Genomic DNA, 25,866 nt, shown 5'->3' with positions numbered 1-25,866 from the left:
TAATAAAAAATTAAAAATTAAAAAAAAAATAGTTACCCTGAATGTAAATGGGCTAAAATGCCCCAATCAAAAGACACAGGGTATCAGAATGGATAAAAAACAGAACCCATCAATATGCTGTCTATAAGAAACTCATAATAAACCAAAGACACTACCAGATTTAAAGTGAGGGGGTGGAAAACAATTTACCATGCTAATGGACATCAAAAGAAACCTGGGGTGGCAATCCTTATATTAGATAAATTAGATTTTAAGCCAAAGACTATAATAAGAGATGAGGAAGGACACTATATCATACTCAAAGGATCTGTCCAACAAGAAGATCTAACAATTTTGAATATCTATGCCCCTAACAAGGGAGTAGCTAACTATATAAACCAATTAATAACAAAATCAAAGAGATACATATATAATAATACAATAATAGTAGGGGACATTAACACCCCCCCTCACTGAAATGGACAGATCATCCAAGCAAAAGATCAACAAGGAAATAAAGGCCTTAAATGACACACTGGACCAGATGGACACCACAGATGTATTCAGAACATTCAATCCCAAAGCAATAGAATACACATTCTTCTCTAGTGCACATGGAACATTCCCCAGAATATATCACATTCTGGGTCACATATCAGGTCTCAACAGGTACCAAAAGACTGCGATCATTCCCAGCATATTTTCAGGCCACAATGCTATGAAGCTAGAACTCAATCACAAGAAGAAAGTTGGAAAGAACCCAAATACATGGAGGCTAAAAAGCATCCTACTAAAGAATGAATTCGTCAACCAGGAAATTAAAGAAGAATTCAAAACATTCATGGAAACAAATAAAAATGATAAAACAACTGTTCAAAACCTGTGAGATACAACAAAGGCAGTCCTGAGAGGAAAGCAAGCCTTTCTTAAGAGAAAAGAAAGGGGGGCGCCTGGGTGGCTCAGTGGGTTAAGCTGCTGCCTTCGGCTCAGGTCATGATCTCAGGGTCCTGGGATCGAGTCCCGCATCGGGCTCTCTGGTCAGCAGGGAGCCAGCTTCCCTCTCTCTCTCTCTCTCTCTGCCTGCCTCTCTGTCTACTTGTGATCTCTCTCTGTCAAATAAATAAATAAAATCTTTAAAAAAAAATAAAATAAAAGAGAAAAGAAAGGTCTCAAATAAACAACCTAAACCTACACCTAAAGGAACTGGAGAAAGAACAGCAAAGAAAGCCTAAACACAGCAGAAGAGAAATAATAAGGATCAGAGCAGAAATCAATGAAATAGAAACCGAAAACACAGTAGAACAAATCAAAGAAACTAGGAGCTGGTTCTTTGAAAGAATTAATAAGACTACTAAACCCCTGGCCAGACTTATCAAAAAGAAAAGAGAAAGGACCCTAATTAATAAAATCATGAATGAAAGAGGAGAGATTACAACCAACACCCAAGAAATACAAACAAGTATAAGAACATATTATAAGCAACTAAACATCAGCAAATTTGACAATCTGGAAGAAATGGATGCATTCCTAGAGATGTATAAACTACCAAAACTGAACCCGGAAGAAATAGAAAACTTGAACAGACCCATAACCAGTAAGGAGATTGAAAGAGTCATCAAAAATCTCCCAACAAACAAGACCCTAGGGCCAGATGGCTTCCCAGGGGAATTCTACCAAGCATTTAAGGAAGAATTAATGCCTATTCTCCTGAAACTGTTCCAAAAAATTGAAATGGAAGGAAAATTTCCAAACTCATTTTATGAAGCCAGCATTATCTTGATCCCAAAACCAGACAAAGACCCCATCAAAAAGGAGAATTACAGACCAATATCCTTGATGAACACAGATGTGAAAATGCTCACTAAAACACTAGCCAATAGGATCCAACAGTACATGAAAAGGATGATTCACCACGACCAACTGGGATTTATTCCTGGGCTGCAAGGTTGGTTCAACATCTGCAAATCAATCAATGTGATACAATACATTAATAAAAGAAAGAACAAGAACCATATGATACTCTCAAAAGATGCTGAAAAAGCAATTGACAAAGTACAGCATCCTTTCTTGATCAAAACTCTTCACAGTGTAGGGATACAGGGTACATACCTCCATATCATCAAAGCCATCTATGAAAAACCCACAGCAAGTATCATTCTCAATGGAGAAAAACTGAGAGCTTTTCCTCTAAGGTCAGGAACATGGCAGGGCTGTCTACTGTCACCACTGCTATATTCAACATAGTACTAGAAGTCCTAGCCTCAGCAATCAGACAACAAAAAGAAATTAAAGGCATCCGAATCAGCAAAGAAGAAGTCAAACTCTCACTCTTTGCAGATGATATGATACTTTATGTGGAAAACCCAAAAGACTCCACTCCAAAACTGCTAGAACTTGTACAGGAATTCAGTAAAGTTTCAGGATATAAAATCAATGCACAGGAATCAGTTGCATTTCTATACACCAACAGCAAGACAGAAGAAAGAGAAATTAAAGAGTCGATCCCATTAACAATTGCACCCAAAACCGTGAGATACTTAGGAATAAATCGAACCAAAGAGGCAAAGAATCTGTACTCAGAAAGCTATAAAGTACTCATGAAAAAAATTGAGGAAGACACCAAGAAATGGAAAAATGTTCCATGCTCATGGATTGGAAGACCAAATATTGTGAAAATGTCTATGCTACCAAAAGCAATCTACATGTTTAATGCAATCCCTATTAAAATACCATCCATTTTTTTCAAAGAAATGGAAAAAATAATCCCCAAATTTATATGGAACCAGAAAAAACCTCGAATAGGCAGAGGAATGTTGAAAAATAAAGCCAAAGTTGGTGGTATTACAATTCCAGACTTTAAGCTCTACTACAAAGCTGTCATTATCAAGACAGTAAAACAGACACATAGATCCATGGAACAGAATAGCGAGCCCAGAAATAGATCCTCAACTCTGTGGTCAACTAACCTTTGACAAAGCAGGAAAGAATGTCCAATGGAAAAAAGACAGTCTCTTCAACAAATGGTGTTGGAAAAATTGGACAGCCACATACAGAAAAATGAAACTGGACCATTTCCTTATACCACACATGAAAATAGACTCAAAATGAGTGAAGGACCTCAATGTGAGAAAGAAATTCATCAAAATCCTTGAGGAGAACACAGGCAGCAACCTCTTCGACCTCAGGTGCAGCAACTTCTTCCTAGAAACATCGCCAAAGGCAAGGGAAGCAAGGGCAAAAATGAACTATTGGGACTTCATCAAAATCAAAAGCTTTTGCACAGCAAAAGAAATAGTTAACCGAACCAGAAGACAACTGATAGAATGGGAGAGGATATTTGCAAATGACATATCAGATAAAGGGTTAGTATCCAAAATCTATAAAGACCTTATCAAACTCAACACCCAAAGAACAAATAATCTAATCAAGAAATAAGCAGAGGACATGAACAGACATTTCTGCAAAGATGACATCCAGATGGCCAACAGACACATGAAAAAGTGCTCCACATCACTCGGCATCAGGGAAATACAAATCAAAACCACAATGAGATACCACCTCACACCAGTCAGAATGGCTAAAATTAACAAGTCAGGAAATGACAGATGCTGGCGAGGATACAGAGAAAGGGGAACCCTCCTACACTGTTGATGGTAATGCAAGCTGGTATAGCCACTCTGAAAAGCAGCATGGAGGTTCCTCAAAAAGTTGAAAATAGAGCTACCCTATGACCCAGCAATTGCACTACTGGGTATTTACCCTAAAGATACAAATGTAGTGATCTGAAGGGACACATGCACCTGAATGTTTATAGCAGCAATGTCCACAATAGCCAAACTATGGAAAGAACCTAAATGTCCATCGACAGATCAAAGGATAAAGAAGAAGAGAAGAAGTGGTATGTATACACACACACACACACACACACACACACACACACACACACAACGGAATACTATGTAGCCATCAAAAGAAACGAAATCATGCCATTTGTAACAACACAGGTGGAACTACAGGTATTATACTGAGTGAAATAAATCAATCAATCAGAGAGAGACAATTATCATATGATCTCCCTAATATGAGGAATTTGAGAGGCAACATAGGGGTTTGGGGGGTAGGGAAGGAAGAAATGAAACAAGATGGGATTGAGAAGGAGACAAACCATAAGAGACTCTTAATCTCACAAAACAAACTGAGGGTTGCTGGGGGGATGTGGGTATGGGGAGGGTGGTTGCATTATGGACACTGGGGAGGGTATGTGATACGGTGAGTGCTGTGAAGTGTGTAAGCCTGACGATTCACAGACCTTTACCCCTGGGGCTAATAATACATTATATGTTTAAAAAAAAATTGAACAACAACAAAAAAGAAATCATTTAACTAAAAAAATAAAAACTGGGTCTACGATTATGCACTTCTATCCAAATATATAATGAAGACTTAATTAGTAACTCAAAAATAGGATCCAGTCTATTCAATTTCTCAAGGGGTAATTTTGTAGGCTGTGGTTAAGTTGGGGCATTTACTCTTCCTTTTATGCTTTCTGTGCTCTCTAGAATGTTTACTGGTTTTGTTTCTTACTATATTTACAAGGGAGATCATAGGAAAGGTAAGGAAGATTCTCATTCTAATGAAGTACTTTTACTAATTTTTCTACCCACTGCTGATTCTAACAATATAAATGTGCTTTGGCCTCTAAACAGCCATTTTGTCCCCAAAGTAATCCCTGGGGAACATCACTGGCATGCAACTTAATATATCCTAAAATAAATTTACCATGTTTTGTTTCAAAGCCATTTCCATACTTGGGAATGTGTTCTTCTGTGTTCTGGTTTTAAAAAAAAGAAAAGAAAAGAAAGTACTGCTTGACTTTAGAATGGAGAATAGGGAAAGGGCAGATGTTTTTGGCTCCAAGAAGAAGAGAACTTGACTCATAGTGACTTAAATAAACAGGAAATGCTTCTCTTCACTTAAAAAAAGGAGTGGAGGTGTTTGCTGACTCTGGATCACTTGAGTTCTGGTACTCTAGACCATACAGCTCCAGGCCTCTGAACAAGGACAGTGGAACAGAAGGAGTGACATGTGAATCAAGAAACTAAAAGTTTCCTCAAGAATACCATAGGTGACCTCTGCTTATCTCTCATTAGCCAGGACTGTATCCCATTGTCACTCCTGCCTATGACAAAGAAAGAATATCTCTCTGGAGCTACATGATGAGGGTGGCCTGACGATTGATACAGAAATCACAATCAGCAAGATGTAGTGTATTATTAATATTACTCACAAAGCAGGTAAAGTTTGCCAGACCAGTCATGAACACCATCTACATAAGCTCAAAATAATCTAACACCACCTTTGTCATCCCCTATGTTTTAGATGAGAATCACAGGCAAGCTAATCAAACAGTAACTCCACATAGATTCACAAGTTCCACAGTCTGTTACTGCAACTCTCCTAGTTTACACATTTGACCAACACTTGCCAGGATCTTCCCAAGGCTCCTTCCCAATTCCCTTCCCTAACTGCCCCCTACCCACTTTGTGATGCCCTATGGGAGGCAGTGAACAAACCCAACATTAGTCAGTTCTAGGAGTGTTTAGTAGGCTTCTGACTCTCAGATGCTCATGCCTACAAAGAAGTTAGAGAGACGTGGATCGAGAAGAGGAACTGACTGGGCACCTGAAGACATCTGCCACAAGGAGCCAACAAAATAAAGGCACTAGGAGCAAATAAAAGGTGACAATCATCCAGGAGAAACAGAGAAGTTATTTGTTAGCTATTTTATCATTTTCAGAGAATATACTAGCAACTGAAGGTTTGATGAAGGTCCTCCTCTCCAAGATCAGGATATCCTTCAAAGGGTAAAGCTACAGGCTCCCAATGTTGGAAGAGGCTTTCTGCCCGCTATTCATGTTCTCCCCTTCCATGCCTATGGCTCTTCATGAAATACAGTTAAAGAAACCAGAGGCCCTCAACAGGCAAACATGGGGATTTTATCAGACAGCATTTGATTGTGTAATCTGCAGATACATGCCTCTTACTTATGTATATCCAACTGCCTTCTTGATATGTCCACTATGTCCAGCAAAAATTTCAACATGAATTCCTGATCTTTTTCCTCAACCCTTGACAAATCTTCTCTGCCTTGTCTTCCCACTGGAAGATGGTAACTCCTTCCTTCTAGTTGCTTAAACTAAATAATTTGGGTTTATTCTCTAACTCTAATATTTAGTCCATCAAGAAACCCTATTGACTTTACTTTCTAAATATATTCAGAACGGACTGCATCTCACTACCTCTTATGCTAGCACTCTGGTCTTAGGCCACTAGCACCTCTCACCTAGATTACTATACTAGGCTCCTTATTCCTATCTTTCCTCCTCCCACAGCCAGAGTAATCCTTTTATTTTTATTTATTTATTTTATTTTATTATTATTATTTTTTAAGATCTTATTTATTTGACAGAGAGATCAGAAGTAGGCAGAGCAGCAGGCAGAGAGAGAGGGGGAAGCAGGCTCCCCGCTGAGCAAGAGCCCTATGTGGGGCTTGATCCCAGGACCCTGAGATCATGACCTGAGCCAAAGGCAGAGGTTTAAACCACTGAGCCACCCAGGCACCCCTAGAGTTATCCTTTTAAAGAGTAAGACAGATCATGTCATTGCTCTACTTAGAAACCCGCATGGCTCCTTCATTCCCTCAGAATAAAAACCAAATCGTTAAAATAACTTAAGATCTCCAGGACCTGGCCTTTAGAACTGCTCTGGCCTCCTCTCCCACAACTCTACTTGTCCTTCCAAATTTGCCATTCTGGTCCTGTGCTGATCCTAGATCATGCCAGGCAGCCTTGATGCTCTGACTGTCCTCTCCACACTGACTATTCCCTTGCCAACAGAATTGGCAAATTCTGTTACTTCTTTCAGGTCTTGAACTAATATCATCTTTTCAATAAGGCTAACTCTGACCAACCCATTTAGAATACAACCCAACACCTCAATCTCTTGGAATGCCAGTTCTCCTTGATTTGCTCTTCTTCTTCTTCTTTTTTTTTTTCCATAGAACTTATTTCTTCCTACTATAATATTTCCTTCCTTATTACATTTGTTTTTCTTCCTTTTTCTTCAGAATGTGAACTTTACAAGTACAAGGATCTTTGTCTATTTTGTTCAATGATGTATCCTATGTGCCTAGAACAGTGCCTGGCACCACTGATACACTCAGAACATACTACTGAATTCTACAGCCTGGCATGCTCACTCTTTTCTTGATTCATTGCTGTGCTCAGAAAACAAACAAGTAAATAAAACAAGCCACATGTAAATCCACACACAAAGAAAGAGAAATAAGTTCAAATCATAGGGTATTCCCCTATGACACACAGCAAAACCCCATCATCTTCCCCAAATGATTTCCCTAAATTCCACTCATCAAATCACTGCAGCTGCTTCTATCATCTCCAAATATTTCATAAAAATTGTGCCTGTGGTAGCTTTTCTATTTTTTTTTTACCCTATGTTCTCATTTATTCTTTTTCTTTTTTTTTTCTTTAAAAAATAGCTCTCAAATCAATCAAGCTGAAATCTGAAAGGAACAAAGTAAGAAACAGCCACTGTAGGCTTACTTAGGGAAAATTTAGATGGTTTGAAAATAAAATGGCACAGATTGGGCAGTTGCAAAGTTTTAGTTAGAGGGAAAACATCAAACTAGAGATGGGCTGGGAATGTATCATTCCAGTGTTATCTGGTGGTCACTGTTATATGAAGACAGGCTAAAACCACTAGTGCCCTCACATGGAAAGACACAGAGTAAGGGTGAGCTCATCAATGAGCTCCTCAATGGTTGGCATAAGGTAAAAACAGTCTTTTCAAACATACAAAAATACAACACTTCACAGATGACAATTTTGAACTGGAAACATTTTAGATGAATAAAGGAATGTGTTCTTTCATATATTGGAAATTAATGTATATAAGCTATTGTCCTGATGATCATTTTGTGATACATATCCATTCATTACGTTTTACACCAAAAACTAATATATTGTTATATGTTAATTACACATCAATTTAGGGAGGGGGAAAAAAAAGTCATTGCCTTCAAAAATGAGAACAAACAGAAAATAGATTCCCTAGCGGACTTTAGAATTGTTGATTTGTCAGAGGTGACAAATTCCCCATAGATAATCTACTGGGTTATCATCCCGGAGGATAAAAAGACATATTCTTTGTTCTGTCAGCTATAGGATGCTTGGAAATATGGACAATGGGACTGACCCATTTTGGTGAAAAAATATTTTGTATATTCTTGTATCTGCCAAAACCTGAAATCTGTATTCCCTATTCTCCATCTTTTCTTGCATTGTTCTCATCAGAAATGCCATTTTCCATTTTCTTCATATATAAAAATCCCATTCATTCTTTTGGGGCCAGTTTAGCATCTACTCCCTCCATGGAAGGAAACATTAAAGTCTCAACATCTTACCCATATTTCTTTGGTAGCAAACAATTTAAACATAATGTGCAGGATACATGCTGTTCAAAGTAAATAGCAACATCACCATAAAATCTAGCCTGTTTACAAAAGCCGAATAAACTAACTTGGGTTAGTTTACTGACAGAAATTATTATATCATTAAATCTACTGACATGGAAAATGGACAAGGCACTAAAATAACTCAATCTGCTGTATACATTTTACTAAGAAGGAAAAATCTTCCTGTATGGAAGACAATTAATAAAAATTTATAGATAAATATCAAATATCACAAATACGGTCTTAAAACATTCATGTCTCAGTTTTTCTTATTATTGCTACCACTTGCTTTAGGCAGAAATAATAGCTATTGCATTATTGCTGGTTCAAAAATTAGGAATATATTTCCATTAAAATTGTTCACTGTTCTGTTTAAATATAAATTGGTTAGGCCAACAGGATGAGTATTTGCAAATATGTAACAGAAATAAGAACTATGCTATGTCATCCAGTCTCATTATAAACATATTAAGACTTTAAAAAGTTACATTCTATAGCCATCATTTAAACTGTAATTTACCATTCACATGGATATAATTTTATTGAGGTTATACGGCAGCAAACTTATTTTATTATAGATGATTTTATGTCTTTTTAAGGTTTATTTTATGTCTTTGGATGATCTTCCTAAGGATCTCCTCTTAAATTAAGTAAGATTACTAGAGACTGAAAGTCTACTCTTTGTTGGGAGCAGACAGACTTCTGAAACTTTCATCTTGCAAAATATAAAATTAATAAAATTATTTTTCAGAGTAAGATAGCCCTCTCATAAAAGATTTGAATAGTTTAGAAAATCACCTAAAAATCACCAGATTAAATTCAACGCAAAGTTAGATATGGTTTATTTAGGGATGAAATATCTCATACTACTTTTCATGGTAAAATGAAAGGCACTTTTTAGAAATATATTAAGGTTAGTGTATGTAATGATGTAATAGTTCATGTAAGAGTTGTATCTTTCTACTCTGAAAAGTCAACTAGGTTTTTATAAAAAAAAAAAAAAAGCTCCTCCCCAACTTTGCAAAAATGAATATAGATTAGATTTTGCAATATTTCAGTATGTGTATTTTGTAAGCAGACTCAATTACATTAAATATTCTGTTTCAGTAAATTCCCATACTGCCTGCCAACATTTTTAAAGCTTCTTTTCCTTCAGGAGAGGGCTTTGGAGGGGAAAATATGCTGAGCATGAGTCGTGACCAACACAAGAAGAGAAGGGACATTTCTGCTTGTGGGCGTAGGAAGCAAAATTTAAAATAAACTGAGTTCCTTTATAACTCAACTGTTGCTTACAAAATTACCTGCATAATGCTCACATTTATGAAGGGAGATTGGCGTGACATCCCAGATTGTTCTACCATATATACCCAGGTCCTGCTATAAATGTCACTGCTAAAATCACACATAAGCTGTAGGCATGACAGATGGCTCCTCCGCCTTACCTCTTACACGTGGTGTGTGTGTGTGTGTGTGTGTGTCTTGTCCCACAACAAAAGCATGAATTCAGAAGTTTGGACACTTAGAAGTAGGATGACAAGACTGCATACCTGTCTATAATGGCGCACATGTCGATGCTGACGTTCGCAAAACTCCCCGGCCTCCTCTGTGCCACTTCATATAAATTCACCAGTTGGTCATCCACTTGGATGAGCTGCATGCACCCTTGGAATGAAGGCTGAAGGACATAGTGACTGGAGTTATTCATCTGGTTCAGAAAACCTGTGAGAGAGAAGAAGTGGGAAAGTTACATTCTGCGTACAGCGTGCTTCACTAAAATTCCTCCGGCTGTCTTCCGTGACCACAGCCGCCCTGTCCTGTTGACCCTTGTTGATGTCCTGTTCAACGCAGAAGAATGGAGAAAGCAGTATTATTTCAGGAGAAGAAGGAAGGGTTGAACCTCATGAATGTTTGTCTCTGGGATCTACCATCCATCATATTTTCTCTGTGACATTTTCCTCCTCAGTCTGTCACATCACTCTGTCCCTCTGCTCTTGAAGGCTCACTCCTACACTTCCTCACCTGACTCTCTCTTCAGATATTAAAACATAAAACTTTAGACCTTTCCCAAATACCCACCACCTTCCTTTTATGCCTTCAAATTTACTTCTACTTTCTTAATATCCTAGAGCCCTGTTATTCAGATGTCAAGAAACTAAAGCATTATCGATTATGGTGGCTTTCTTTTATGGATTAATGTCTAACTCAATCCAAAAAGATATTTGCATTACAAATGATTTCTTGATTTATCAAATTCAAAGAAACATTATAAAGAAATAAATTGAGGCAGAAGGCCCAGCTACCCTCCTCTGAATATCCATCTTATATAGCTAATATGATATAGGGAGCATAAATGATAAGAAATGAAATTAAAAAAAGAGAATGAATAGCAAGACAAAAAAAAAAAGTAAATACCAGTGGTTCTATTAGGCAACAGAAGATACATATACAAAGTTTAAAGTCAGACATTAAAAATTTAATTGCAAAATAACTTTAAAATACTAACATGAGTCAATTACCTAAATTATGTCTTTTTAATAGGAAAAAAAATGCATAATTCTTAGTTTGTGCATTAAATCTATATGCAAGTCACAGGAAAAGAATACTTCTCTATCCCATTAAGTATCTCCAGAAAGTCTCAAAAAGTGTCTACTTTTCATATTTTTCCTCACACCAAATTTACTATTGGAGCAAATTTAAACTGTACTAATTTGTCTGTTTAAAATTCTAAAGTTATTAACATATTCATTTCAGTCTAATATTGTAGCTACAGAAAAAAATATATACAGAATGGGCTGGGATCAAGACGTGTCATTAAGTTGATAAAAGTGAATTTCCAATAGAAAACTTATCGAAAAAATTGACCATTAAGTGATTTTTTTTTTAAATGTCCTATGTGACCAGTAATACAAGTTTAGGATAATAGAAACCTTTCTTCCATTATTAATGGGTTATGATATTTCAAGTCTAGTAATTATCATTTGAATTCCCTTTAAGAGTTAATCACAGAGCTGTATATCATTTTTCTATCAACACTGTACTATGTAAAAACAGGATTCTACTTAAATTAATTTCTTGACTTAAAAAAATCTACTTCCGATATCAAACATATGGCATGCATATATCTTTCCCTAAGTCACATTTTTTTTTCATTTGCATTGTTAGTCTCCTCAGAAAACTGCTGATCTTAGATAAGTGGCCCATTTAGACTAGTTGTATGCATACATATGATTTTCAATCTGTTTAATCAAGATAAAATTGAATGGAGTACAATGTCTAAACTTAGCAGAGAGAAAACATCCAGCTGTAACTTTATTGACTACTCTTAACAAGATGCTCATTTGGTTCTGTTTTTTGAGTACTTGGGAGTCTCTAAATATCCACACTAGCTTTGAAATATTTCAAAATGAGTTGATCTATTTGTGAGAATAAGATCTCTGAAGCAAAGCAGCTGTGTAACACACAGATCACTATGAATTGGACATAATTAAGGTCATAAAACAAGACTTCATCAGTCACTCCTAACAATGTTCTATTTGGCCCTGATAAATTCTGGAGTGTGAAATTGTCAAGTCCTTTTACTTTTCTACACGGGATACATTCTAGGCGAAAACAGTTACAGGACAAACTGCTATATATATCTATTAAAATTTAGGGTGTCTTTTTTTTTTTTTCCTTTCCTTGCATTATGTCTAACATTACCAAGAGGAAGTCCATTAATCCTTGCCTCTGGTATTCAAACCCTTTCCTAATCTCCTTCTATCCTAAGTTAGCCCTGACTCTGATCAGTAGAAAACTATGAAGTGGTGGTTGTGTATGACTTCTGATACTAGTATCTGGCTTGGTTTCTGAGACTGCTAGCTGATCATTCCATGAGCAGTCTTCTAGAAAAGCCCATGAGAGATAATAAATCATGGTTTCCAGCTATTAAATTTTGGGGCAATTTGTTTATGCAATAATGAATACCTAGTAATAAATTTGGTACTGGAAGGGAATTACAACAAAAACCTACAGAAGTGGCAGTGACCTAAGGACTGGGATGTACAAGTAAGCTGGGCAGGCTTCACAAGGACTGTGAGCAGAAGCCTGATGATGGCTCTTGAGGAGGTTGTCAGTAACGGCTTAACGGAAAGTGAGGAATAAATATGAGTGGAAATGAGAGAAAACTGGATCCTGGCTATGCTGCAGTAGGAAGTTTAATAACATCATGATTATATGGGAAAGAAACATACTTAATGAATTGGGTAACCTAGCTAAGAACATTTCAGGCAGAGAATTCTGAACATCTATTTATAATAAAGGGGGAAAAAGAAGAGAGAAAAACTAAAGAAAACCATTAAATACAAAGAAAGTAGGACTTGATGGATTTGAAAATAAAGTATTTTCTCACTTCTAATCTCTCCGGATGGCCAACAATGCAAAAATTTAAGTCACTTGCAGGCAAAAGTCAATGAACAGTAAAACATAATGTAAAGATGGCAATGAGGTATGACTGTGAAACCCACCTTAAGACCTCCAAAATGTATTAAGTGGTGCCTCAAAGAACTATTCATTCAGACTAAAGAAATGCTAGACAGCTTATTATAATGTCTTACAGATCCCCTGAGTTAACCAATGCTAAGGGCATTCTTCCCTTAGCATGTCAGCAAAAGTCTAGTATAAAAAAATTAAATTAAATTAAATTAAAAAGCTTATCTTCATCAGAAACTGGATGTGGCTTTTGCTTAATGGTTATAAACCAGCATAATCAAAGGAAACCCACATAATCAAAGGAAACCCGTACGTACTTACGGTAACACCATCAGCTTGGCCTGAGAGAGAAAGAGATGGGACAGACAGAAACTGTGTCTTTAAACTTCTACAGGTAGGAAATTATATGGCTATAAACACAGGCTACTTTTTATATTAAAAGGAAGCATGGACCAGAGAGGTAGAACAGTGAACCAGAGGGCAGAGCCAAGACCCATGAAGACACACTTTCAAGAAATAATTAGAAGTGAGCCCTAATCCAGGAATTACCAACATGTACCTGATTGGAATCTACAACCACTATGGACCAGTTACTTCTGTGTGCTCTTCTTTCCCCCTTTTGTCCCCTTTTGAACCAGACAGTCTGTAGTGGTTACTCAATGCCTAGCTGACCATCATATGCTGGGTGTGTGGGTGGCACAAAACTCGTTCACAGGTCTTCAGGTGAGAAACTATATTTGAATACCTTCTTTTGTTCTCAGACTTCCCTAGGAGCTTCCTGTTGGTATGAACTTGACTCATGATGAGTTGCTGGATTCTGAGCAGACTCTCTAATGGAAGGAAGCTTTAGAGGACCTTTGAAGGAAGTAAGTGTACTTTTTCATGTGGAAGAGACACGGACCTTTGTGTTCCAGAGGGCAAACCATCGTCACCGACCTCCAAAACGGCCATACAGCATCTCCTGCTAGTCATACCCTGTGGGGTTCCCTCCTATGCTGAGTCAGTGCTGACAGAACACTGCAGACGTGACAGTGTGTCTATGACTTTCAAGGCCTAGTAATAAAAGTCCTTAGAGGGTTTTACGTTGGTCTCTTGGATCACTGACTCCGAGGAAGCCATACCCTAGGCCATGAGGAACCTCAAGCAGTCTACGGGGGAGGCACCCGTAGGGAGAGGAAATAGGACCCCACTGCCAGCAGCAGCTTGCTAGCCGTGTGAGTGAGCCATCTCCAAGCAGAGCTTCCGATCCCAGTCAAGCCTTCGGATGACTGCGGCTGCAGGAAACAGCAAGCTGCGACTGCATGAGAACTTGGAGCTAGAACGTCCCAGCTGAGTTGTTCCTGAATTATGGGCCCACAAACAAGGAAGAGAGAATAAGCTCTTGTTGTGCTGAACCCTAAATTGTGATGCAGTCTTTTTTTTTTTTTTTTAAGATTTTTATTTATTTATTGGACAGACAGAGATCACAAGTAGGCAGAGACACAGGCAGAGAGAGACGGGAGGAAGCAGGCTCCCCGTGGAGCAGAGAGCCTGATGTGGGGCTCGATCCCAGGACTCTGGGACCACTACCTGAGCGAAGGCAGAGGCTTAATCCACTGAGCCACCCAGGTGCCCTGTGATGTAGTCTTTATGTATCAGTCAAGAACATGTTATTTGTTTTCTGCATTTGTTCCCCTTCTGTACAAATATAACTGCAGGAAAAAGACCAGTGTAACCGTGCCTGAGATACTTGCAGTGGCCGCTCTAAAGCTGAAGAATTAACCTACTTAGTAGATTAACAGCAGGACTGTTCGGAGATCTAAATTTGCAGCTGGGATTCTGAGGGTCAGAAATGAATGGCTAGAGAGTTAAACTTAATTGAAATTTGCCAAGTTAATAGAAAGATTATATAGAATGAGGAGATTAACATTTGTTTCTTTTGGCTTAACACTTTAAATATCTATGAATTTGGAATAAAAAATGCATTGTGTACACACGGGTTGTCACAGGGCTCCACGATCTGGCAGGGTGACACCCACACTAGTTGTCACTTTGCAGACTCAACTGCCTCTCACTACCAGTGAAATGGGAAACCTTTCCTCTTTGCAGGGTCGTTGTAATTATGTTGGAGATTTCTGTTTCAAGACTTCCCATATAAAAAACGTCATACCTGATTTGAAGTCCACTGAGTATTTTATTATTCTTGCTGACAAAAGGCTTTAAGATTTTAATTCAGAAATACATCAGTGAAAAACATGCTGATATTTGTTTTGACACTAAAACACCCATCGAAACTGCTGTAAGTTATCACGTGAACCTGATGGGACAGAAGGAGCAATAGGGGTAGAAACTGCACATATTGAAAGCCACACCCATATAAGACTTCTTTATTCATACTTATCTTAAAGTTGGGAAATTTGAGAGGTCAGAGAGAGGCTGGTGGGATGCAGTAAGGATGCTAAGAATGCATTCAGATCTTCCTTCTAATATAACCTAGGATGATTGTGCAAAATGTCTACTCATCTCTGTTAACCCAACCCACCTGAATAATTCAACATGGTGGGTGTCTGAGCGGGCTGAGGGTGAGCTCAGGGGTGGCTGGCGCCTGCCCAGTGGGAGCAGGCAGTAGCATATCCACCCTGCATGGCTGGGACAGCAACTGCAATATAGGCTTATTAAGCAAATAAAGCAATATATTGAGGATAGCGGGAGCCAGGTCCTCATGGTCGGGAAAGGAGTGTACAAATGAAAAGTGTAAAATCTTGAGTGATCTTGTGGGTGTGGACTGGAATTTAATTTATCAGGGAGCCCTTGTAGTTGTCAGGATTATACAGCTAGTTGCAGAAATAGATCTAGATGGAACTGGGTATGGGCTCAATACACAAAAGGTTCCTACCATTCACCGGAGATGGTGTGCGTACAGGGTTACCCCCAGATGCAGTGAATACCCCTATAGATCGGGTCCTAGTTTCTCTACTGAAACTAAGTCTCTAGGACTTCTTGGAGAAATGGCTGATTCCAGAGCTGGGTCAGGGAAGGTACAATGGGAGCCTGGAACATTTTATTGAACCAGAAGTAAAGAAGTGCTCAGAATGGCTATAATCAGAAAGACAAGAAATAATAGGTGTTGGTGAGGATGTGGAGAAAAAAGGAACCCTTGTGCATGGTTGGTAAGAATCTAAACTGGGGCAGCCACTGTGGAAAACAGTATGGAGGTTCCTCAAAAAATTAAAAATAGAGGAGCACCTGGGTGGCTCAGTGGGTTAAAGCCTCTGCCTTCAGCTCAGGTCATGATCCCAGGGTCCTGGGATTGAGCCCCTCATCGGGCTCTCTGCTTAGCAGGGAGCTTGCTACCTTTCCTCTTTCTCTGCCTGCTGCTCTGCCTACTTGTGATTTCTGTCAAATAAATAAATAAAATCTTTAAAAACATAAATTAAAAAAAATTAAAAATAGAAGTATCATAAGCTCCAGTAATTCCACTACTGGGTATTTACCCAAAGAAAATAAAAACACTAATTCAAAAGAGATATATGCACCCCTATTTTTATTTCAGCATTGTAGATAAAATATGGAAGCAACCCAAGTCCCCATCGATAGAAGAATGGATAAAGAAGATGTATATAAGAGAATATGAATATATATATATATATATATATATATATATATATATCTATCTCATATTGCTCAGTCAGAAAAAAGAATGAAATCTTGCCATTTGTAACAACATGGATGGATCTAGAGGGCATAGTGCTAAGTGAAATAAGTCAATCAGAGAAAGACAAATACCATATGATTTCACTCAGATGTGGAATTTAAGAAACAGATGAACATTGGGTTTTGAAAAAAGAAGGAGAGAGACAAACCAAGAAGCAGACTCTTAACTATAGTGAACAACCAGAGTTATTGGAGGGGAGGTGGGAGGAAGCGGGGTGGGTGAACCAGGTGATGGGGAGTAAGGAGTGCACTTGTGTTGAGGACCTGGTGTTGTATGGAAGTGTTGAATCACTACATTGTACACCTGAAACTAACATTACGCTATATGTTAACTAATTGGAATTCAAATAAAAATTTAGAGAAAGAAAAATAATTAATTTATGTTAATTTATTTTTTTAGGGGGAGAGGGGCAGAGGCAGAGGGAGAAAGAGAATCTTAAGCAGGCTCCACACCTTGCGTTGAGCCCGACACACAGCTTCATCCTGCAACCCTGAGATCCTGACCTGAGCTGAAATCAAGAGTCAGATGTTTAACAGACTGAACCACTCAGGCACCCCAACTGATTTATTAACTTTAATAAAGTGAGATCTTGCCATTTGTGACAACATGGATGGACCTTGAAGGTATTATGCTAAGTGAAATAAATCCAAAAGAGAAAGACAAAAACTGCATGATTTCACTCACATATGGAATCTGGCAAACAAAACAAATAAACAAACAGAAAGGCAGAAACAAAGCCATAAATGCAGAGAACAAACTGATGGCTGCCAGAGGGGAAGGGTGTGGGAGGCTGGGCAAAATGGGTGAAGGGAGTGGGAGGTCGAGGCTTCCAGTTATGAAATGAACGAGTCACAGGGACGCAGGAACCCTGCATAGGGAAGAGTTGGTGGTACTGTAACAGCTTTGTATGGTGACAGATGGTAGCTACACTTGTGAGCGCAGCATAAGGTAGAGATGTGTCAAAATGCTGCACACCTGAAACTAACTTAACATTGTGTATCAACTGGTAAAAAAAAAAAAAAAAAAGGTATTCAAAGAATGATGGGGGTCACATCAGAATGACACAGGAGCCAGGCTTAAGTAGGTTTCCATTGTTCAAATCTAGACAATTTAAGTATTAAATAAATAGCGAGCATTAAAAATATTTTGAGTATCAAAAGGAAAAAGGAATGGAGAGAGGAGAAATTTATACATCATATCTCATTGAAAAAAACATAGGAATCCATGAGTCCACCCACATAAAGATGAGTAATTACATGGAGAGAAGAGGGAATCTGTTTCTACAGCCCTATCCTAACTAATAAATATAAAAAGCATACTGGAACTAGAAAGTCACCATTTGGCAACCATCACAGTAGTAAATAAATCAGACAAGAACTATCAATGGATACTCAAATGCATGGGTGAAAGTTAGATGAAGAACAAAGAAAGTCTCTAAGTGTCTCCCTTAAAACATATTACTTTCAAAGGGAAAAACAGTCGCTTTGCAGCAGGAACAGCGGAGACGTCTTTGCAATCAAGTGATCCAAGTTATCACCGCCAGTCATGGGACTGATGGACGTGTGGGCCCCGGATAACAAGCATCGCCTGGTGGTCCTCCTGCCCCAGGTGCACAAGGCAGGTGCCGTCACGAGGAAACATCAGACAGACCCAGAGGAGGTCTTCAGGAATGATAAGGCTGTGGAAGTCGAGAAACTGTGGAGGATCTGATTCCTGTTGGCAAACACTGCAGAGGCAGGGACACGGATGTGACATGTGACGCCAGCTGGGGTCTTTCTGCTATACAGGACGTTACTGCATGGGGTAATGTAACGAGGTCTCTGGGTGAAACTTACACCGGTGGTTTTTGTGATCTTGGAATTTTTTTTCCAAGTTTTAAACTGTCTGAAAATAAAAACTATTTTTTAAAAGCTAATGTTTTATCCAACATGAAATGCTGGTTTATGCTAAAATCTCTGCCATTCAAGAACCTCATTTTAAGATGAAATTATCTCCCGGTAAAATGAAATTGTCCTGTCTCCATTTCTCCATGTCCTACTTATTCTTTCCACCACTTGAATCTGCATTTGATGCCCAGGCATTGTCACTGGGACTGTTCTTCCTAATTTCAGTGATGAGTTTCATGTAAGTGAAGGGCCTCTTTTACTCTTTAGTTAGACTCCTCAGCGGGGGGTCTGACACTTGATCCACATATATTGATACTCTGTGTTATCAAACCCAGAAGACTTCTGTGGTCTTGAAAGATGGAATGTTCTGACTCCTTTCTCCCACTCCAACTTCAGGGCATACCCTTCTTAGCCAGATTTAAAGAGTTTCTAAACCCTACAAACATCGGGACATGTGAAACCACTAAGAACACCTTTCAAGATTTAAAAATTAAAACAATATTAATTAAACCAAATGTAAGAAAATTCTATAAAATAATGATGTTCTATATGCTGGCTAATTGAACTTAATAAAAAAAAAAGAAAAAAGAAAAAAATTCTACAAAAGTTTGATTTTTTTCCCTCAATATACACTTTACATTTGGAAGTAAATTTATCACATTCAGAATGGGTCTGTCATACTTTTGTGGGCCCACATTGCTAGTTCCCTAATTACCTGCGTAAGATGGCTGTCCTTGTTCACAGTGTTTCAGCCTCCCTATTCGTGCCCCTGTGCCTCAGGAAAACAAGCCCTTTCCGCCTCGGATTTCTTCTTCACATTTTCTCATGGCTGACTTATTCTTATGGCTCAGGTCAGCTCACATGTCACCTTTTGAGAAGGACCTCCCAAGGCCAACCTATTTAAAATTGTTCTATTAGTTTCCTCATTCTGGTTCTTCAGCTTCTTGTTTCTTATCACAGATGTCAAAATTTCTAATTATCTGGATTGGTTTATTTAAAATATTTACTTCCATAAGTGTGTGTGTGTGTGTGTTTCTCCCCTTTCAGTGTATTAGTTTTGTGATATCAATAATACTGTCTTGCTTCTCTATTAATTTATTTAAAAAAAAAACCCATATTTGTTAAGAAAGACTCACAAGCCATAAAGCTCACCACCCTACTTATCTTAGAATAGTCCGTGGGGTATGTGCGAGATGCTCAAGATACAAGATGTCTGCTATAAAGTCTGGAAGCAAATTGAAAATAACCTTTACAACATCATCTATATGGACTTCTCTGCATTTGTTAGGTGAAGGATAAGTGAGTGGATGTTTGGATTTTCTTTCTGGAAAAAGGGGGATGTTTAACCCTGCCTCTTCACATCCTTCCTGGTCTCTGCTGCAGGATTCCGTTGGCTGCCAGTTAGATAACACTCGTGCCTCTTAGAGCTCTGCCCCCTTTACCCAATCCATTGTCCTTCATAACACTTATTGCCATCTGACATGCTGTCTGAGTGTTTATTGTTATTGCTACTGTTTTTAGAATGTAAATGCCACAAGACTTTGAATCCTGCTAGAGCTCGACAACTGTTAGAGGAGCAAACGGACAGTGAAGGACTGTGAGCAAGAAAATGACTTGATCATTTTGTGTCATGTTATTCTCTCTCTGGTGGAAGTAAGGATGGGCTGGCAGAGAGGAAACCTGAAGTAGGTACTGTCTTATAAAAGAGACACAGGAGAAGTTCCAAATTCTTTTTTTTTTAAAGATTTAATTAATTTATTTATTTGAGAGACAATGAGCTCACACACACGCACTCACACAAGTAGCGGGGAAGGGGCAGAGAGAAAACCAGACTCCCTGCTGAGCAGGAAGCCTGATGCTGGCTCCATCCCAGGACCCTGAGATCATGACCTGAGCTGAAGGCAGAGGCTTAATGACTGAGTCATCCAGGTGCCCCAACAGAAGTTCCAAATTCTTATCTAAAATATGTCAGTAAACCTAACCTAGAGGAATCAGATGAGAAATATTTCCCTGGAAGATATGCCAGAACAGGCTGAGGCACTGGAAAAAGGGAGTACATCGAGACAGTGACAACTAGAAGGACTCTTAGATTTCTGGCTGAGCAACTAGATGACTGCTTTTGACTCACCCAACAGAGGAGACACAGGAAGAACAGTCGGTCTTTAGGGAGTAGGATGAAAGGAGACAGGAGAAAGTGTGGTGAGTGGGTTTTGACAAGCTCAAAGCTGAACTTTTCAAGTCTCAAGTAGCCGGGGGGGGATATCCAAGATAAAATGTTCAGTCTACAGGTTAATATTAATGTCTCCATATCAGGAGAGAGATCAGAGTTTGAACAGCATTTGGGAGTAATTATACTCTGGAGGTGGAAGAAACTGCATGAAGCAACTGCATAATGCGCTGAGCAAAGAGACCAAAGTCCGGACTCTAGAAATCATCTCCATGTCAGGGGTAGGATCAGAAAAATAAGCCAGTGAAGAAAAACGAGAGAGTGAAAAGAAAAACCAAGAAGAAATGACATCAACGAAGTAAAGGAATGGTCATCATCATCACTGGTGAATGGGAAAGATCACAGAATGGAGTTATATGAAGACCGGCACTTTGACTTGGGTTTACCACTTAGGTCAGTGGGAATATGGGGGAGCTAGAGAGGTGGGTGTGGATAATAAATTCCAGCATTTAAGGAGCACATGAGAAGTGGAGAAGTACAGAGATGGTAGCAACTCTACTTTAATATAAAATAATGGTGTACTAAGGAAAAGGCTAACTCTTTGGAGACATTTTTTTTAGCCAATTTTAATTATTTAAATTATTTAATATAGTCTTTTGACTTTTTCAAATTTAGTATGTTATTTATATTTATTCCACATATACTTATTTTCTGCTTTTTATAATGGATGAGTAGAAAATACAAGGCTAGGGATTTTGTGTCTATCACTTTTTGACCATGGGTAAATACTTAAATACTCTGTTTCTTGTTTCTTTATTTATAAAAGAGATAAAATTATAAAAATCTAGTACAGGAGGTTGTTGTGAATAATTAAAATATATACATGAAGTAAGTGCCTAGAAAACCGTGATCCATGGTATACACCAAAGATCTAGAAATTACCATCATTATCATTTTTATTATTCCAAATGGCTTAAATTATTTCAACCATTTTTGTATTTATTAAAGACCCAAAACCACATTATTTTTGCCCTCAATAATACTGAAATCTCATCAGGAAGGTAAGTTCAGAAACATGAATATATTTGTGTTAAAGAATATTACTACCTATCCATATGAGCACATAAAATGCAAATGTTTGAAGAGTTTGAGAAGCCATTCTTTCTTCTTGTATATTTCCTTCCTTGGCTAACATCATCCAGGGTTTGCTTTGTACTTTTCTAGCAATCTCATTTCAATCTCCTTTACTCGTTTCTTGTCTTCTACCTGCTGTATAAATGTAGGAGTCTGTCAGAGTCTGCCCTGGGCTAGGTCTGTTTTCTTGGAAGTTTGTGCATAAAAATGGTCCTCTCCAAAAAATAAGCAGAAGATCTCAATATATATTTTTCCAAAGAAAACATACCAATGGCCAAAGACACATGAAAAGATGCTCAACATCACTAATCATGATGGAAATGCAAATCAAAACCTTGATGAGATATCACCTTATACTTGTCGGAATGGCTAGAATGAAAGGACAAGAAACAACAAGTGTTGGTGAGGATATGGAGAAAAAGGAACCCTCGTGCAGTACTGGTGGGAAAGCAAATTGGTGTAGCCGCTGTGGAAATCAGCATGGAAGTTCCTCAAAATATTAAAAATAGAAATACCATCAGATCCAGTAACTCCTTACTGGGTGTTTACCCAAAGAAAATAAAACACTAAATTCAAAAAGATATATGCAGCCCTATATTTATTGCAGCATTATTTACAATATGGATATGGAAGCAACACAAGTATCCGTCAACAGATGGATGGATGAAGATGTGCTACACACACACACACACACACACACACACACACACACACACACACAATGGAATATTACTCAGCCATAAAAAGATAATGAGATAGTGCCATCTGCAACAACATGGATGGACCTAGAAGGTAAAATGCTAAGTGAAGTAAGTCAGAGAGAAAAAGTCAAATACAAAATGATTTCACTCCTATGTGGAATTTGAGAATCAAAACAAAAACAAAAACAAACAAAAAGGAAACAAAGAAATACAGAGAACAAACTGGTGGTTGGCAGATGGGAGGTGAGTGGAGGGATGGGCACAATAGATTAAAGGGATTAAGGTACACTTACTGTGATGAGCAATGAGTAATGTACAGAACTATTGAATCACTGTAGTGAACACATGAATTAATGTAACACTATATGTTAGCTACACTTCAATCAAAAATAAATAAATAAATAAGGAGGGTAAAAGGGTCCTATCCAAACCCATCACTTCAACTACCTAATATATGAATATGATATCTCCATTTCAGGTTTTTACCCTAAGCTCAGAATTGATGTATCCAGAAGATTCTTAAAATTCTCCATTCCAATGTGTCATACATGTTCAAACTCAAGATATATTGTTCTTGATCCCAGTTGGTATTCTCACATCATCCCTATCTATACAGGTGGTCACTCAAAACGTCTTCACTGAAGTTTCATCTAAGACATTGCACATATCAAATGACCAGAGTCAAACCTGGTACCTCCATCCTAACTCTCTGAAATGCATTATGTCAATCACATCATGTCAGTCTTCCCTTTTAAATAATTCTCTCAGTCAGATTCTGCACTATGTGAGCCCTACCACAGCTTCTCGACCACCCACTTCCGATCCATCTCCAGCATGAAGTCCAAACAATCGCTATTAAAAATATTAGTCTAGTCATGTTACAACCTTATCAGGAGTCTTTTACTTATCTGATAAAATGAATTAACAAGATTAAAAACAAACAAACTTCCAACATCTTTCTTTCCCTCTAATATTCTAGTTTTCTAAATGCAAAATATATTTGTAATGATTTGCAAAATACGGTATAATATATAAAGAAAAGGAAATTTTTTTAAAGGGGAGAGGGGTAGAGGGAGATGAAGAAAGAGAAGTTTAAGCAGGCTCCATGCCCAGCAAGGAGCCCAATGTGGGGCTCAACCTCACAACCCTGAGATCAGGACCTCAGCCGAAATCAAGAGTTGGTTGTTTGAATCAGCCACCCTGGTGCCCGGAAATATTTATTTTTTAAAATGCACTTACTAGTTTGATTTTATTTAATTAAAATTAATTTGATATAACTTATTAGACCACTTAGCTAGCTAGAATAATTTTAAATATGTATAATTTAGAGTATTAAAACCTTATAAAAACCTTAGTATATGTAGAAGAATGAAATTCAAACATTCTCTTACACCGTACACAAAGATAAACTCTAAATGGATAAAAGACCTCACCGTGAGACAGGAATCCCTCAGAATCCTAGAGGAGAACATAGGTAGTAACCTCTTCAATATCAGCCACAGCAACTTCTTTCAAGGTATGTCTCCAGAGGCAAAGGAAACAAAAGCGAAACTGAACGTTTGGGACTTCTTCAAGATCAAAAGCTTCTGCACAGCAAAGGAAACAGTCAACAAAACAAAGAGGCAACCCAGGGAATGGGCAGCCCATGGAATGGGAGAAGATATTTGCAAATGACAGTACAGACAAAAGGTTGATATCCAGGATCTATAAAGAACTCCTCAAACTCAACACACACAAAACAGATAATCATATCAAAAAATGGGCAGAAGATATGAACAGACACTTCTCCAATGAAGACATACAAATGGCCATCAGACACATGAAAAAATGTTCATCATCACTAGCCATCAGGGAGATTCAAATTAAAACCACATTGAGATACCACCTTACACCAGTTAGAATGGCCAAAATTAGCAAGACAGGAAACAACGTGTGTTGGAGGGGATGTGGAGAAAGGGGAACCCTCTTACACTGTTGGTGGGAATGCAAGTTGGTGCAGCCACATTGGAGAACAGTGTGGAGATTCCTCAAGAAATTAAAAATAGAGCTTCCCTATGACCCTGCCATTGCACTACTGGGTATTTACCCCAAAGATACAGATATAGTGAAAAGAAGGGCCATCTGTACCCCAATGTTTATAGCAGCAACAGCCACGGTCGCCAAACTGTGGAAAGAACCAAGATGCCCTTCAACGGACAAATGGATAAGGAAGATGTGGTCCATATACACTATGGAGTATTATGCCTCCATCAGAAAGGATGAATACCCAACTTTTGTATCAACATGGACGGGACTGGAAGAGATTATGCTGAGTGAAATAAGTCAAGCAGAGAGAGTCAATTATCATATGGTTTCACTTATTTGTGGAGTATAACAAATAACATGGAGGACATGGGGAGATGGAGAGGAGAAGGGAGTTGGGGGAAATTGGAAGGGGAGGTGAACCATGAGAGACTATGGACTCTGAAAAACAACCTGAGGGTCTTGAAGGGGCAGGGGGTGGGAGGTTGGGGGAACAAGGTGGTGTGTATTAGGGAGGGCATGCACTGCATGGAACACTGGGTGTGGTGCAAAAACAATGAATACTGTTATGCTGAAAAGAAATTAAAAAAAAATGAATAGAAAAAAAAATCCTTAGTATATTATAAGCCTTAGTATAATCCTTATATATATTATAAACCTTAGTATATTATAAAAAACTTGATGTTTATAAAAAATTCATTGCCTCAGTGGATTAGTTATTTCTAAATAAAATTATTTGTGGATCTACCCTCTTATTATCATATAATAATCATAAGATACATTAGCTGTGTTTATAACACAATAAGCTTAAATCTAAAAGATACTGGACGTATTTCTGAGTGCTTTGTAAAAGTAATGAAGAAAATTATAAGACCATAGAGAATAAAAGGTAACTAGAAAAGCAGATTAGATATCTTGACAAATTGGGATAGTTATCAATTTGCAAATCAAATTGTGCAATATGATTTAAAAAGCCATAGCTGCCCAGGGGCAAACTTAAAAAGAAGATCAGAATTACCAAACTGAATAATTTGGCTCTTTTATGTCTTTTTAAAAATGTTAAGTGGTCTTTTATTTAAAACTTAGTTGTATATTCATACATAGCAAAAAAGCAAAACACAAAATCAAAGACTTACATTTGATAACCTTAATTTCCTATGACCATAGCCTGCCAGTGTATCTAATACATAAAATAGATACATTCATATTTTCACAAAACAAAATAATATTGTCTTTTTAATTCTTCTTCATAAGTATAATCAGTGTTGTTTATGATGGAATAA

The 25,866-nt window shown here is 38.0% G+C and overlaps 1 protein-coding gene across 3 annotated transcripts in view; it reads right to left on the bottom strand.

Annotated features, from left to right (window-relative positions):
• The window catches only part of CNTNAP2 (contactin associated protein 2), a 1,959,883-nt gene that overhangs the window by 831,441 nt on the left and 1,102,576 nt on the right, over positions 1 to 25,866 (bottom strand). For all 3 annotated transcript variants that reach the window (XM_047694949.1, XM_047694948.1, XM_047694950.1), the window contains one exon: positions 10,060 to 10,231. In XM_047694949.1, the coding sequence (XP_047550905.1) occupies positions 10,060 to 10,231 (172 nt within the window). The remainder of the gene's footprint in view (positions 1 to 10,059; positions 10,232 to 25,866) is intronic.

The sequence above is a fragment of the Lutra lutra genome, chromosome 11, assembly GCF_902655055.1.
Source record: "Lutra lutra chromosome 11, mLutLut1.2, whole genome shotgun sequence".
In the NCBI taxonomy this organism is placed as follows: Eukaryota; Metazoa; Chordata; class Mammalia; order Carnivora; family Mustelidae; genus Lutra; species Lutra lutra.
The sequence above is the reverse complement of the archived record's forward strand: the minus strand, read 5'-3'. Positions and strand labels throughout refer to the sequence as shown.